The 18032-nt window shown below is 35.6% G+C and overlaps 1 protein-coding gene across 2 annotated transcripts in view; it reads left to right on the forward strand.

Annotated features, from left to right (window-relative positions):
* Positions 1 to 7993: 7993 nt before the first annotated feature.
* The window catches only part of LOC121738669 (ubiquitin-conjugating enzyme E2 G2), a 45860-nt gene continuing 35821 nt past the window's right edge, over positions 7994 to 18032 (forward strand). Inside the window, exons 1-2 of one of the 2 annotated variants that reach the window (XM_042130883.1) lie at positions 7994 to 8121; positions 9399 to 9480. In XM_042130883.1, the coding sequence (XP_041986817.1) occupies positions 8076 to 8121; positions 9399 to 9480 (128 nt within the window). In that variant the 5' untranslated portion in view covers positions 7994 to 8075. Of the gene's footprint in view, positions 8122 to 8262; positions 8384 to 9398; positions 9481 to 18032 lie in introns of those variants that run through there. The other variant, XM_042130882.1, reaches the window with a different exon arrangement.

The raw sequence follows: 18032 nt of genomic DNA on the forward strand, positions 1-18032 counted from the left end.
GGACAGTGCTATGATGCAGCACTGGACTCGCGTCCACCTAGTTATGGACACTAATATCACGTATAATAGTTATATTATACGTGATTTTGTGCTTGTACCATAATATATTATTATAATTCGCAATGCTGTACTCTTACTAACATAGTTTTTAAGTAAAATGTTTACTAACACTATATGGTCCACAGACCGAAATAAAAACGTTTTATTTTATTTTATTTTATTTTTATTTATTGATGAGTTTTGTGGTTCCGCTAAATAATAAACCATAAGAATGGTCAAAGAATGCCTCAAACACGTGGATTTAACATTAAATACGTAAGTTTTGAACAACGCTTTTTGGGCTTTTTAATCGGTATTTTTGTAAGCTAAAAAGATAATTCATAAGTTTATTAATTCCTTATTCGTGCTATATAAGGCATTAGTGCTAAAAGTGTCACATCAATTAATAATTTGGCTATAAAAATTGCATAGCTTTTTACGTGTGTTTACGGATTCTCATCACTTGAACTATAGTTAATCGATATCATGAACTAATTGACTTTCTTTCCTGTATCATAATGTGCTTCGAAATAATCGACAAATAGAAATATTCCAGAAAATAAACGCACACTAATTGTATGAAAATAAGCACAAAATGGCCACGCGATGACGGGCTACGACTACATCTATACTATAATACTTTATCTATGGATGGTCCAGTCAAATTAGGCTTAAATTACGTAGGAACCTCGGAATTCGAGATACCCAGCTGAAAGTCTGTAAATATTTGAGTATATATTATGTCTATGGTATATTGGCACCCTAAATGTAGTCAAACCTACATATGGTAGGGTGTGCGCAACTATTAAATTTCAAGGTCAAAAGGTCACAAAAATCGGTTTTTGCACTTTTTTTGTAAATATTTCATTTTCTATTGGTTTTTTTGCTATTTGTATTTATTACCATAATATAGAATACAAAATTATCTACAACTTCTGTTCAAAAAAATTTTTATAAGTACGGTGAGCCGATTCCGATAAAGAGGGCGGAGAGCGCGCGGTCAAAGTATCACTTCAAATTAACCGGTGCCTCCGGTCGAAAACGCGCCATATTCAATGTGTCGCAACTCGCAACACCAGTGTCCGATCCTTTAATGCCGTGATGTATGGCATATTTCATCAATAAATTGGCTCTCAAAATTTTTCTCTCTCTCAGGGTTGTAAAATGGCAGTCATTTTAGTTTTTCCCGGGCTTTCACACTAATCTGACCAATACTTCTCACGTAAATATCCTATGAATATAAAAAAAGGTCATATTTAATAGCTAAGCTTATGGACTACGCTTAAGGTACAATTCCGTGCATCGCGACAGTCGTAGGCCGCGCGCGGCTTACGACTGTCGCGATGCACGGAATTTTACCTTTACAGTTTACACAGGTAATACGTTATGAATTTCGTGGAATTAAACATACGAAAAACCAAAATTTAAGGAAAAAAAAGTCCTGATGAGGCTGCAGAGTATCGTTTCGCATTGCCCAACCTCACACCTGGGATTCCAAATCATGCCCTATAACCTACGAATAATAAAAACTAAGGAAAAGTAACTCCGTCAAAAAACATGCTCCACAATACTTGTCAAAAAAGTGTACCTTAGTCCTTAGGTACACATTTCAATACATTTGCAATATTTAGGTGGCCTTGAGCGGTATAAAGGCTGACGTTACATGACAGTTCGAAAGGAACCAAATTTAAGCCCGGCCGCACATTGACCGAAATTTCTGATCAGAAACTGTTGAACGTCCGCGCTGTCTCTTACATTTTGTACTGAGCCGAGTGAGCTCGAACTCGCCGGACGGATATTTCGGATAGTGTGCGGGGTGGCGGTCCGGCGAAATTCAACTGTTTCTGATCAGAATTCAGACAATGTGCGGCCGGGCTAATACGGTAATAGTATGGGTGTTACGTTTCCTTAGTTTATATTATTCGTAGCCTATAACCATGTCCGATCCTTTCAAAATCAAAATCAAAATTGTTTTAATGTTATGGTGTAGGTATGGCATATTAAGTTATTGACAAATTGACATTTGGCTCTCAAAATTTTTTTTTCTCTGCCTTTTGAAAAAATGTTTTTCTCAGGCTCTCATTACAAATCTGACCAATACTTCTTAATAAAATCGTTATAACTTCGAATTGCGGCAGCATTGCTGAACAGTTATCATGTCCTTATTGACAACAACGTGCACGCAACCGATTTCCTTGAGATAATTCATGAACGAATCAATATGCCAAACAGTTTGGCAGATCTTGTTATAACAAACAATTATAATAGACGGAGAGCACAGTTTCAGGCCATGGGATCCGATATGCTTGAATTCAATAATTTCCCTAGACTGACAGAAGAAGAATTGACGCTGTTTGCTTTGGGCAGCTATCAACTGAAGCAAGCCCGTAGTTACTACGGTGTACACGTCCAACCAGATGGAGCTTTCATCATAGAACTCGCCGGGGATGTTCCTGTGGAAGAAGTTCGGGAGATGGCTGGACGGGATCTTCTTGTATTACGAGGCCGTATACAATATCGTCACGTTTCGTCGAAAATGTATCATATGTACATTACAGCTGATCCAGCACTTCGTGGAAGACAGGCCATTCCATATTATTACTGCTCTTACCCAATAGGGAAACGGACAATATGGTGTTGTTCACACACCATAACTATTTATTTATTTATTTATAAATTCTTTATTTGCACATAAGGTAACATACAAAATGAAGAACACAACAAAAGATACATAAAACAATGACAATACAATTACAATAAAATTTACAAATTTATAAAAATGTGCAAATTGGCGGCCTTACCGCTGTAAGCGGTTTCTACTAGGCAACCGTCAATATAAAATAATTGAAAAAACAATAGTATAAAACTATTACTTACAATACTTAATATGTGATAAAATAAACTACTTATACTTTACATAGATATAATAAGGCAAAAATATGAAAAAATTACAGGAGATAAGAATTTTATGATAAGTACCTAATTAATATTAGTACTAACACCAAAATTTTCATATTGAAGGAAATAGGTCTAAGTAGTGTTTCTTGACACGTTTCTTAAAGATATTTATGGATTCAGAGCTTTGTATAGAATCAGGTAAAGAGTTCCAGAGACGAATAGCGGAGATGGTGAAAGGAGAATCATAGAACGAAGTTTTATGGGAAGGGAAGGCAAGCGTAAGTTTCTTTGCAGAGCGAAGAATAGGATTGCCATGACCTAGAAAATTGAAATTTGATTTTAGGTAGGCAGGAGTTGAGGGATTAAAAAGGATATTGTAAAGTAAATGCAGGACGTGAGAATTTCGACGCATCTTGATCGGAAGCCACTTGAGCTGAGACCGGTATTCAGATTTCAGACACATGATCAAATTTGCGAAGGCCAAATATAAAACGGATGCACAAATTTTGAAGGCGTTGAAGGAAAGAGAGAAGATTTTCGTTTAGATCACAGTAGCAAACGTCAGCATAGTCAAGAATTGGGAAAAGTATAGTAGTGGCTAGTTTTATTTTGGTTGCAACTGGCAGGAAATTGCTCAATCGCCTAAGAGATGCAGTGGCAGCATTCAGCTTTTTGCGTAGTTCTTGGACCTGGAAATCCCATGAGAGGGTGCGGTCAAAGTAAATTCCAAGATTACGCACGGAGGAGCTGTAGGGAATAATATTTCCATCAAGAAGAATGTCAGGTAAGTCTTCCAGTCTACTTTCGCAATAAGCTGCCTGCTGCTAATTACGATGCATTGAGTTTTTATTGGATTGAGGACCAAACTATAGGCATTGCTCCACTCCCGAATGTTCTCTAAATCAGCATTCATTTGGGCAATACCGTGGGATAGTAAGGGAAGCAGAACCTGAATATAGATTTGAAGGTCATCGGCATACATATGATAGGAAGAGGAGATTTTACGAGAAATAGAGTTGATGAAGATGGAAAACAGGAGAGGGGATAACACACTGCCTTGAGGCACACCGGCAGAGATATCACACCAAGATGACGATATGTTGTCAATTTTAATGCGCTGCCGGCGTCCCTGAAGGAAACTGCGAAACCATTCAACTACGATAGGAGATAGATTGAGCGAGCTGAGAAGAAGCAGTAGAATATCATGATCTACCGAATTGAAAGCGTTACTAAAATCTAGGAGTGTAAGTATAGTTAAATAATGATTATCCATCCCAAGACGAATATCATCAGCAATTTTCACCAGGGCTGTGGAAGTGCTATGTCCGAAACGAAATCCTGATTGTAGTGGATTTAATAGATTGTGCATGTTAAGGAAAGATTGAAGTTGATGATGTACAGAGTGTTCTAAATTTTTCGAGAGAAATGGAAGGATAGAGATCGGACGATAATCAGAGTAACTATTGGGAATCGATTTTTTGGGTAGCGGTATTATGTGTGGTACATGAGTTTCGCACGGTATGCTGAATTTATACGTCCACCAGTATTAGCTTAGATAAATGATTGGTCTCGCGCGCGGTCGTAGCGCACGCGCGAGACCAATCATTCATCTAAGGGTACTAGGTTTGGAGGGTGTTATAGTTTCATTGCATGAGAATTAGGAGACTTTTGTAATTAAACTCTATAGTAATGTATACCAGCTACTTTCAGTCTGATCTGGAATTATATGAAATTGGCGAATGATCCAACTTGTTTTATTTGACTTAGAGTAATCCTACAACTTTGCTGCCATATTAACTATTGCTCCAAATGACTAGTACTAAACACACGAACATTTTTTTTGTTGGCCGGCAGTTTCAGAAAAGGTCCAAAAATGGGGCCTGAATGTTCTCCTTTATTCAGAAATAAAACAATTTTGATTTTGAAAAAAAAAACAATCGGACGAGAATGCCGCCTCCTACTTCTAACAAACGTGAAAATATGACGTTGTTAGAGCATGACGCGGCATTCTCGTCCGATTGTTTGAGTCTCAAAACAGTTTCGTAGTAGACCTACTGGCCATTGTTATAATATCGACGGGTGCAAAGTAAAAAAAGTCATCTGCAATTTTGAGTTTTTCGTTTTTTTGTAGAAACTAGCTTAAAATATCATGTTCTACAACATACCAAAAACAAAAATTCAAATATCACCTTATTTTTGGTACTTTTGTCACGTAAAAGAAGACATCTACTCTTGTTTTGTGAAATTGCACGATGTAAATGCGGATAACTACCGCTGGTCGTCTATACGCGGGACGCGCGGGGGTCATGTTATGCGGCATAAGCGGCTATCTGCCATATAGCTTTTTCTACGTTGCGATTGTGATTTAGATGTCTCAATTTACTTTTGCAAATTAGTATTGTTTATTATGTTTATGAGTACCTATTTATGTTAATTCTTATTGTTAGCTATATTAATTGACTTCTAATTTGTTACTGTTATTTTTTACTGTTTTTTCATGTTCAGAAAGTCCAAAACGACTTTTTAAAGAAGTTTCCAGAACATAAGTGATAGATTTATCGAGCAAAATACTGTGTTGCCCGATGAAATTATTGAACATCTTATAGAAAACCTTGATGTGTCACCGATGAAGACAAATGAATATAAGTTAACTTTGTAAGATAAGTCCCCATGATCTAAATACTCTAGGCCAGTCACACCAGTTCACTCTCAGTCTGAAATATAAAATGATTTTGAAAATTTGTCGATCTCAGCAAATTAACAAATACGCCAACACCCTCAGAATACAGTTCATTCATCACTTCAAGTCCGCCGCGTCCATTATCAGTATTAGATCAAAATATTATATATTCTTTTTTATTAAACAGACACTTTGATCTCATATAATCTATAACCTGCTTGAGTTTATTAACTCAAACAGGCCATCGAGTATATTGTCCCTCTCAAACTTTAAATCTTCTATAGACAACACCATTCATCAAGTGAATGTTCTACGCCTTCCTCGTTAAACGGTAGAAAAAGACGTCAGGTAAATATTGATCTAAAGAAAAGACGATTGAGAAATAAAGACACGTGTATTGATACGAGACGTAAATTACGACCAAATTTAGGTAAACAATTACATCAGTCCAGAAATGGTAAATTGCAACCTGCGTAACATCATATCCCGGCATTTGCAAGTTCTCGCGAAGTTTTTCTATTAACTTATCTTTGACCGGTTTTGGGATCTCTGTGATCACGAGAAGCAATTGAGAAATCGTTGAAATAAAATTTCATTTTGTGTTCTGAAGAATCGTATGCACCCCTCCGATGGTGTAAAACGTCCGGCGATGCTTATGATGTTATAATGAATCCATCATGCTTACAAGTGCCAAGTACAAAGACTTAATAAGCCTCTACCTAAATTATAATAATTTACAACATAGTTCCTGTACTGATAATGATACTGAATAATTTTTAAATTAGTTTAAAATAATTAAAGTATTGACACAGAATTTCATTTTTGTTGTGAGAAAATACGATTTTTACGAAAGTAAATGAATGATTCCTAAGTATATCCATACTAATATTATAAATGGGAAAGTATGTTTATTTATTTATTTGTTTGTTTGTCCTTCCTTCACGCTCTAACGAAGAAACAAATCGTATTGTTTTTTGGCATAAACTTAATTGAAAGGATGAAAAGTAACATAGGCTACTTTTGGTCTTGGAAAAACATCTTGTTTCTAAGGGAGCTTACGGGAACATTTGCAATTTACGCGATTTTCAAATTCCACGCGAGCGAAGCCGCGAGCAAAAGCTAGTATTTCATATTTTAACTCCCTTCTAAATCGTGTACCTTGCACCGAATCGACAACGTAGAAAAAGATATCTACGCAATTATGTTCTGAACTTGGGGTGTTTAAGATGTAAAACGTTTAACTACATATTTTAATGTAAATATAGACGGCAACTTAAAAAACATCTATTGAGTAAACTCAACTAATGCGACCACATCTTGTCCAGATAAACTCTTTGTAGTTTTTGAGGCAAGATTTCTTGTATTCTGTAGTATCATTGTATACAATATTGAACAAAATAAATAAATAAATAAAATAATAATATAACTTACTTTTAATAATAATTTTAATAATATAAAGTGTTACACTTTACGTAGTTACTGATAATCGTACTGGTAATCGGTTAAAATACTTTAATAAATATAATTTTTAATTCCCACGTAGAAACGACCAAGTGGTAGTTAACTCAGTTGTCATATTTTCAAGCGCAATGTAGATGCAGACAACTACAATATCTCGTAAATTAAACATAATTAGAAGAAATTAAATATACATGTGGATTCATTAATAAATAATGAAACAATGATAAAAATTTCAATAAATTTGATCGGAAATTGACAAAATGGGAGCATTTTTTCCTATTATGCGCTCTCCTGAAAAGTTGCTGTTTTGTAGATGACTCTTTTTACTTTGCACCCGTCGATATAGCCGAAGTGCCATAATAAAAAAAAAACGTCAATTACGATTTTACTACAGTGACAATTGGCATTTTTGCCTGGAATGTGAAAGAGTTATGTTGTGTTTTTGTAAATATTATTTTCCTAAAATTGTGATAACTGGGTTTTTAATGTGTAATATTGGTAGGATATTAACCATTAGATATTCCTTATCGTGCACAAGTGTGGGAAAGTGATGCAACATCCAGAAACGTACTATTTTATGTTCCCTCCAAAACTCCATTGAAAGTTTCAGTAAAGCGTCTGTCCACTTTATTGAATCGACCGACTTGACTACTTGACTTTTTACTTCGACTTTGACTAGACTTTTGAAAGAAACTATGCTGAAAATTGTATGCAGCAACAACGTTTTCCCGCCATTTATAATACTCGACACTGGCCATGGCTATACAGCCGAAGTGCCATAAAAATAAGAAAAAAAAAACAGTGACAATTGACATTTGGCAGGTGACCCGTGACACTGACAGGTCACTGTTTTGTTGACGTCACTCAATTCTCATCTCCTCACTGCTTATAATTCTAATTTTATAAAAGTATCTAACCTTTAAAAGATATTGGAATATTATGATATTATGTTTTAATTAATTTACTGTAAAAGGTTATAATAAAACAATCAGTCCAGATGATGGCGGGATCGGCATTACGGCGCCTCATGGCAGAATACAAACGTAATATTTTGCTCCAAATATTTGATGTATAGCTGTGCTGTGTGCATTGTTTAAATGTTAAAACTTTTTATTTTATTGCGTACATACTTGTTCATAGTATTATTTAAACTTCCTTTATGTATAGAACAATATGGCGTTCCCATCAAATGAAATTGAATGCTATAACATGACTTAATTAATTTACTGTAAAAGGTTATAATAAAACAATCAGTCCAGATGATGGCGGGATCGGCATTACGGCGCCTCATGGCAGAATACAAACGTAATATTTTGCTCCAAATATTTAATGTATAGCTGTGCTGTGTGCATTGTTTAAATGTTAAAACTTTTTATTTTATTGCGTACATACTTGTTCATAGTATTATTTAAACTTCCTTTATGTATAGAACAATATGGCGTTCCCATCAAATGAAATTGAATGCTATAACATGACTTGTTATGTCTTGTTAATTATTTTACATTTTAAAACATTGTTAAAATAAACTTTGACTTTGTACATAAGTAGTAATAGTTTCTTCAGTACTAAACGTTTTAATGATAGATAAGTCGTAAAGATGTGGTACTGGTAAATTCCTTAACAATGTTTGTTAAAAGCTTTATTTTAAGTTATTGGCAAAAAAATGTTAATGAGCGGTGCGTATTCATAGTCTTACCAACAAGTTGATAGTTCTTTTGTATTGTTGTTCCTAGTTTGACACTACTTTTCATATATATATATATAAATATATGTAGCACGACAGTTATGTGTCCATAGGCGTCATCCGTCAATGAGCTATCGTCAACAAAAGAGTTTTCGCTTAAGTCCTATAAGTCTTTTTTGCTGCTGTTCATAAGAATCCTGACCCGCCATCTACAAAATATGATTTTATTTATATTTATGAAAACCATTTAGCAACCAGTGATGCACTGCCGCTGCGCAGTACTTGGCTAAATGTATGAAAAGAAGACGTCTAGAGGGGTGTCGGGGGACGAAATTGAAAAAAAAATTTCAATGTGTGCGTGACCTCAAGTGTGTGTAATTCATTACATGGTGACACTACAAAAAGCCGCACCTAATGCTTGTATGAGAAATCAATTGTCTTGAAGCGTACTCTCTGTGGCTTGACCTAAATCGTCGACAGGCATCCCATTTTAACATTTTTTTAGTATTTACATCTATGGGCGGTACTGTTGTGTGTTAATTGTATGAAGTATGAAGGCAAATAATATATTCTTATAATTAAAATGGAAAATTAAAATACATGTCTATGATACAAAAGATTTAAAATTTGTTTCAGAACTAACAATAAATCCACCCGAGGGTATCATAGCTGGGCCGGTCAATGAAGAAAATTTCTTTGAATGGGAAGCCCTAATAACGTAAGCCATAAGTCATAATATTTTATCAAGATTTTGTTGACATTGTCATAACATGCAACACTGACAATAATTATTTATCTTATATCTTTAAACGAGCAATTTTTGTATATATATATATATATATATAATTGGAATCTCGGAATCGGCTTCAACGATTTTCATGAAATTTAGTATATAGGGGGTTTCAGGGGTGATAAAATGATCTAGCTAGGAATCATTTTTAGAAAATATTATTTTATTCATGTTTTCAAGCTAAGCTCGGTCAAACAGTTGTTTGACCGAGCTTAGCGTGGTATTCGAGTATATTTTTAACAACAGAAACAATTTTTCACATGTACTATCAGAAAAGTTGATTCCTAGTAGTTTGGTCGCGTTATGTCTAACCCAGCCGACAGATCAAATTAGCATTGAATTGACACGATCCGACCAAATGATATTGGTCTGTCAACTGCCTAGGCATCAATTTCCTCGACGGTACATGACATTTATTTAGCTTTTGTTGCAAAGGCTAATAATTTATGTTCCAAATTATGTTTTAAGACCAGGCTGCCAAAAATATCAAAGCACGCTGGCCCCGCCTACACATCCCGCTATCCTCCAATCGTGATATTATAATGATTCCATGAATCTTGCCCACATGAATTGTGCTTTGCGCTGCAGCTAATAGTAAACAATATCGCGTAACAACGGTTCCCGTATTAATGCACGAAAGTAAAGGTCGTAAGTCCCAAAAAAAATGTTTTTCATGATTACTTAAAAATTCAATTAAATACTAATATTTCCTATAGCTTTTATTTTACAAAGTGTGTGATTGTAGTAGTGCAAGTTTTATAATGATAATAACTCAATAAGTGTAACAGATATTTGTTAAAAAGCCCAGAAATATTCATAATTTCGAAAAATATAACTATCGAGTCAAAATAAGTGAAACCTGTTTTCGGTTAGGCAAATATCAGGTAAATACAGTGTGTAACAAAAATAAGTGATAATACTTTAGGGTGTGTACGTGTTCCTTGTAGAGAGTTCACTGTGAAAGTAGCAGCTCTGAAAGACGAAATTTTTTTTTAACTTTTGTATGGGCAAGGGCCCGAGCGTCACGAGTTTCCCCATACAAAAGTGAAAAAAAATTTTGGTCTTTCAGCGCTGCTTCTTTCACAGTGAACTCTCTACAAGGAACACGTACACACCCTAAAGTATTATCACTTATTTTTGTTACACCCTGTATACAATGATTAAATAAATCCCAATTTAATTTAAGTAAGTTAATCTTCTTCTAGGATCGTATTCGCAGCCGTATGTTTTGTATTACGGGTAGGACACAGGTGTTAAATGCCTTCTTTTTCACAGTTAAACTCATGTCTGATTTAAATATCTCTCTGAGCGACCAGCCATGACATCTTATAGCAGTATTTCTGTAATATTACTTTCAGATTTCGCACAAACAAAAAACATGGCTATGTTTATCTAAATAGAGATGATGTTTGTTTATGCGAAATTCAAAAGTAATATTAAAGTAATACTGCTTTAAGAGCTCATGGTAGGCCCCCAGTTTTTCCAACCATTGATTTCCTTAGTGGTCTGATTTTCATGGGAGATTAATTGTCCAAGGTAGATGTCTTCTTATTTCTTTTACATATTCTAGAGGTTGGTCGTCAACTTTATAGTGATTTGTTTGGAGTTTGTAAGTATTTTGGTTTTGTCCTTATTCCTGTTTAGGCCTACTTTTTTGCTTTCTTTATCAAGATCTTTTATCATTGTTTAAAGGTTGTTTGGGTTTTCTTCTTAAATGGTTTAGCTTTTCTCCGTTCACGTTAAGGCCGTACTTCTCCCAATCCAGTTCGCGAAAGATGGTTTCCAGTACAGCTGAAAATAGTTTCGGAGAGAGGGGGTCGCCCTGTTTTGAGCCTCTTTCGATCTTAAATCTGTTTCCTACTGTTTCGAGTCTTATTCTGGCTTCTATAAGTGCTATACTATTGAAACTTGGTGAGTAGATGCAATCTGTGAACTGCATTATGATTTTGATATAATAAAATAAAATTAAGAAATTTAAAAAAACCCCCGCCAAACAACTTTAAAAAGTAATGAAATAATATTTACTGCCTTTAAGTTCAAATAATTCCTAGTTTGTGTAAAGAAATATTTTAGTCCATAATTGTTGTCACTGTGTGTCGGGGGACCGCCAAGTAAACTACAAGTTACAACCTACAACCGCCAAGTCGCTGATTATCTCCATTTTGTTCGCTGTGAACTGATCCTTAAACTATAATGTTATGTGAAATCTCAAATCAAACATTTACATTAGCGGTCCCCCAACACACCTTGACAACAATTATGGACTAAAATATTACTTTACACAAGTTAGGAATTATTTGAACTTAAAGACAGTAAATATTATTTCATTACTTTTTAAAGTTGTTTGGCGGGGATTTTTTTAAATTTCTTAATTTAATTTTATTTCATACTTTTTAAACTTGTGTTGGTTATAGTGCAGAATAATTCCCATCAACGTAATTACCATCTATCAATGTCCTTTTCGATGAGGCCGTCAATATGAGCCCAAAAATGAAACCTCCACTTTGGGTTCATACGAAGCTCGGTTCCTATAGAATCCAGGTGATGCTGCAACAGCAGCATGTAAATATTTACCGTCTATCTACTTCTTACAGGTTGTCGCAATTAAAATGAGCCCAAACACGAAACCTCTGCTCTAAGTTGGCGAGGAGTTGGATATCCTGTTGATTACCAGGTGATGCTGCAGCACTTGGTCAACTTTCCATTAATATGTGTATACGTATATTGCATATTCTCAAATGCAATCGCACGGCGCCGTCCGGTGCGCGTGCGGTGCAGCGCCGGAGCGCACCGGACGGCGCCGTGCGATTGCATTTGAGAATATGCAATATACGTATACACATATTAATGGAAAGTTGACCAAGTGCTGCAGCATCACCTGGTAATCAACAGGATATCCAACTCCTCGCCAACTTAGAGCAGAGGTTTCGTGTTTGGGCTCATTTTAATTGCGAATCGAGATGAGGCGGGGACGCGGCGAGCTCGAGTCCATCGCTGCTACAGTACTGTTACACACACAGTACAGTACGTTGCGGTGCCGCACTCATCATGTGGCCGGTGAACTACCGGCCACGTGAGAGAGCACCGGTGAGACGTACACCGGTGCGGTGCCGCACCGCGTCGTGTGGCATGGCCGTCAAGCGGGGATGAATATTTTTTTCGCGTCCACCCCATCGTGTGGGGTGTCGTTGGATAGGTTTTTTTTAAATATTATGAGTATTCATAGACCATTTTCCGATTTAGGGATCTGTTTGTGAAATATTAACTTTTAAAGTGAAAAAAATCGTTAACCCTTAATTAGGCGCATCAAAAAAGTCACACAAGTAGTCGTCGGTCGGTCGGTCGGTCTCCAGTCTGCACTGACCCCAAATAAAAAAATGAAAATTAAGTTGAAGAAATGAATAAAACGAAGTATTAATTATGTGAATTGTTCGAATGCTTTATGATAATTAATCTTGATAAGCAAAAACCTTCATTTGCTTCTATACAACTAAAAAAATCAATCAACTAAACTGCTCTGTCTCGAAATCTCATAAATATTACTATGGTTAAGATCGAGATTAATAAAATCTATTATTCACTTTGATTAATAGATTTTATTTGCAGCACCGTAGGAAGTAGGTCCTGAGCTAATACTGACAAACATATCCCACCAAAAACATTTTCATGTAAAAATGTTGCCAAGATGAGAACATAATAATATTTTAGTTCGTCGTGTCAAAAAGTAGTGAGATCTCATGTAGAGCCAAGTTTCTAACCTTACATACTCAGCCCTAAATCTAAAAACGTTAATTTTACTCTAAAGCGCGGCAAAATATTTGATAATAATATAATGTGTCAGCAGCACGAGGAGAATCTAAAAACTCTACACATTAGTTAAAATCGGTGGCCTGGCCATTTATCATTAGTTACGGTATATTAAGTTCAAAGCCCTGACGAATAACAAAATGGCCAAGCCACCGATTTTGACTAATGTGTAGAGTTTTTAGATTCTTCTCGTGCATCTGACACATTATAATATTATTATCAAATATTTTGCCGCGCTTTAGTGTAAAATTAACGTTTTTAGATTTAGGGCTGAGTATGTAAGGTTAGAAACTTGGCTCTACATGAGATCTCACTACTTTTTGACACGACGAACTAAAATATTATTATGTTCTCATCTTGGCAACATTTTTACATGAAAATGTTTTTGGTGGGATTTCATTTCTTTTTGTAAGCTGGTTTACGTCGTTTTTTCTTTTAGTTCATTTTTTAGGGTTCCGTACCCATAGGGTAAAAACGGGACCCTATTACTAAGACTTCGATGTCTGTCTGTCTCAATGAAATTAAAACCGGCGTGAAACAGCGCTTACGCTGTGTTTCGCCGAGTTAGTGAGTTTACCGGAGGCCCAATCCCCTACCCTATTCCCTTCCCTACCCTTCCCTATTCCCTTCCCATCCCTACCCTCCCCTATTACCTTATTCCCTCTTAAAAGGCCGGCAACGCACCTGCAGCTCTTCTGATGCTGCGAGTGTCCATGGGCAACGGGAGTTGCTTTCCATCAGGTGACCCGTTTGCTCGTTTGCCCCCTTATTTCATAAAAAAAAATGATATATAATATATATACGTTCTTTAATATATACGAGCTTTTGCCCTCGGCTTCGCTCGCGTTAAGAAGTATTATTATATACAAACTTTCATCCCCTATTTGAACCCCTTGGGGTTGGAATTTATCAAAATCTTTTCTTAGCGGATGCCTACGTCATAACATCTACCTGCATGCCAAATGTCAGCCCGATCCGTCCAGTGGTTTGGGCTGTGCGTTGATAGATCACTATGTCAATCAGTCAGTCACCTTTGAGTTATATACAGGGTGTAACAAAAATAAGTGATAATACTTTAGGGTGTGTACATGTTCCTTGTAGAGAGTTCACTGTGAAAGTAGCAGCGCCGAAAGACCAAACATTTTTTTCACTTTTGTATGGGGAAACTCGTGACGCTCGGGCCCTTGCCCATACAAAAGTGAAAAAAAAAATTCGTCTTTCAGCGCTGCTACTTTCACAGTGAACTCTCTACAAGGAACACGTACACACCCTAAAGTATTATCACTTATTTTTGTTACACACTGTATATAGATTATAACAGTTTACAGTACGGAACTCTTCGTGCGCGAGTCCGACTCGCACTTGGCTGATTTTTTCTTTTTTTTTGGGTGTATTTCTTTTAGGTTTCCGTACCCAGAGGGTAAAAACGGGACCCTATTACTAAGACTTCGTTATCTTTCCGTCTGTCCGTCTGTCTGTCTGTCTATCTGTCTGTCTCCAGGCTGTAACTCAAGAACGGTAATAGCTAGAGAGTTGAAATTTTCACAGATTATGTATATTTGTTGCCGCTGTAACAAAAAATACTAAAAACAAAATAAAATTTATATTTAAGGGGGCGTCCATACAACAAACGCGATTTTTTTGGCCTTTTTTGCTCTATATCAATAATGGCAACAGGTAGGTACTTGAATTTTTCTCAAAATCCTTAGTAATATATTTACTTTAATATTTAATAATAATATTAAAATAAAATAAAAAATTAAGGCGGGCTCCCATACAAAAAACACAATTTTTTGCCTAATTTTGCTCTAAAATGGTACGGATATAGGTTAAGTTGGGTTTGATAAGTTTTTTGTTGTTTCAGTACTAATATTATGTTACATACCAAATTTCAGCTTTCTAAGACATCAGGAAGTACCCTAACAGTTTTGATGATCGGTGAGTCAGTGACCAAATTGTGGGTTTTTGGACACCTATAAAATCTAAAGTATAATAGCTACGATATTCAAACTTTGCGCATTTAATAACTATACCCATATCATTATATCTTAAAAATTTTTAACTATCTAGCATTATTCAAACCAAAGTTACAAGGGTTCAAAAATACGACGAAAAGTTTCGAGAAAAGGTAGGTAGTGCCCTTGCACGCTTCGCTTGGCTCATCTTGGCGGGGGCACTCCTGTGCCCCCAGATTTTCCTCATTTGTATGATTTGTTACGCACTTCTGGTCATCACCCCCTCATAATCATCACCATCTAGTGGTCAGGGATTATTTTAGGGATCTCTAGGCTCTTAAATCTTGACTACCGATTCATGCCCGTCACAGATCGGTGCATAGTTTTGAAGTTCGGAGGCTATAGGCACGCAAAATCTCTTTTGTCTTCAGAAACCTTCCAGCCGGCAGTGTATTTTACTATCTCGATCTATTTTTACAGAGCAATTATATAAAATAAGGTTGTCAATAGAATGACATACTCATGTATTTATAAATCATTCTAAATTATATCAAAAATAATCTAACAATTAAACATAATATTACAAAAAAGGTAACTTGTCTTGTGACAAAAAAAAGTCACGTACCTAAGTGGTCGCATCAGAGCTCAAGAGAGTAGCGACACATGCACCATCGTTACCTGACCGGCTACCACTTATTAGGATACATCAATAGGAGTTAGGAAACTAACAAAAGCGTCGTTGCATTCCTGGAACTCTAGCACATTTTTTTTTTCGGTTTGAAAGTGATCTGACCCCATGCGACCAATTAAGGGTTAAGAGTCCAGTGTCCCCCTCTTCTACCAGCTAAACGGGCTTCTGGAAATGTGAAAAAATTCACGGGAGTAGGAAATATGCTGAATTTAAAAGAAAAACTATCACGGCTAAGAAGACTTCATAAGTTATTGAGTAATAGTCGATCAACTAAAAAAAATGTATTCATCGAAGTATAAAGGAACTTTTCGTTCAAATTCCTTTGAAAGTAACTGAGAAGATGTTGTTAGTAGTGTAAAACACGTTATAAATGTATATTCATTGCCCATAAAAAAAAAAAATAGCGGTACTACGGAACCCTATATTGCGCGTGGCCCGACACGCACTTGGCCGGTTTTAGTTAAAACACTAGCACGACTTTCTAACACTGTTCACTTATTAGAACCGGAACCGGAACTTCTGACCAAATATTTACAGGATTTAATAACAAACAGGTTAATAATAATTAACACATTCATTACTATTTATTATCTATAATTTAAAAAAAACAGCTGAATGTGTCGATAAACTCTAATCTCAAGAACAGAATACTTAAGCCAAATTTGCTAATTCTTTTTTGTTTGCTTAAAATGGAGAATGGTTTCTGATAACAAATAAAATTTAATGTAAATGGAAAATAAGAAAGTTTAAGAATATTTTACCTGAATAAAAGTATTAAGGCAAAGTATAAAGGTAAAAGTACCAATAATATAAATAGTATTTATACAATTATTTCTAAACTAAATGATCCGTGAACTTTGTATCACTTAAGAGGATACACCAAGGGCGAGAGAAAACGGTATGTATTTGAAAATGTATTGCTGTCTCACCAAACTCAAGTCTCCCACCGCAGAGCGCGATAGAGACAACACGACAAAAGTTCCAATAAAAGAACAGAAAATCTTCGATTCGTTATCCGCTGATTAAACTTCTCCAAAACTTAACCGATTTAAGTACTTTTTTCATTAAAAATTAAAGCAAGGCTTGAGCTGTGTTCCTATGTTTTATTTTTTTTTGTATATTCTAGCCAGTTTTGTTTTCTGGGTGTTTGAACACAGAGGAAAATCTGGCCATTTTTTGGGTTTTTGGACGTTCTTATCTTTTTTAACTTAGATGAATGATTGGTATCGCGCGTGCGCTACGACTAGATACCGTCGGAGTACTTGAAAAATGCGGCAACAAATCATACGCCATATACGGCGTAACCGCGCCAGTCGCGCCGCAAGCTTCGGGTGAGGTAGATGTGTCGATAATTTCCGAAATTTTAAGTTACGTCCGTAGCAAAATGCCAGTTTGCGTAGTAAGACTTAACACTACAAGAAACAATAAAGATACTGCCATCACATACCATCAGTAAATATTATATAAATCGTCATAAGCACAGAAAAATAATATAAACCTGAAAATTCGGATCGGAGTACCGCTTGATGTTCAGTGTTGCCAATTACCATAAACTAAAAATTCCCAAATTTTTCTGAGATTGTGATTTTTATTTATTTATTTATTATATCTTTTTTTTTTATATATACATAGTGGCTGAGTGGATGAGCGCATTAAAATCTCTAGCTAGGGTAGCTGGTTCAAATTCTGCCAACGGAACAAAAAGTTTTCAAAGTTCCTGGATCATGAATGTGTATCAATAAATATGAATTATGAGTATCATATTATAATAAAAATCTTAAATACAGTTTATATTTTATGTACACAATACAGTAACAAATGAGAAAACAAATTTAATATTTACTTTTTCATGACTCATTCTTAACTTTCGTTAAACTTCCTACCATTGTTTTTGTATTGTTTTCTCATCAATATTGTACCCATTATATTTCGTTGACCTAAACAACTTTGTTATTTTATCGCATTCTTTTCGAATGGACTTTATTCCAATGGTAAAGTTTATCTGGTGATTGAAAAATCAGCACTTA

Source organism: Aricia agestis, chromosome Z (assembly GCF_905147365.1).
Source record: "Aricia agestis chromosome Z, ilAriAges1.1, whole genome shotgun sequence".
Classification (NCBI taxonomy): Eukaryota; Metazoa; Arthropoda; class Insecta; order Lepidoptera; family Lycaenidae; genus Aricia; species Aricia agestis.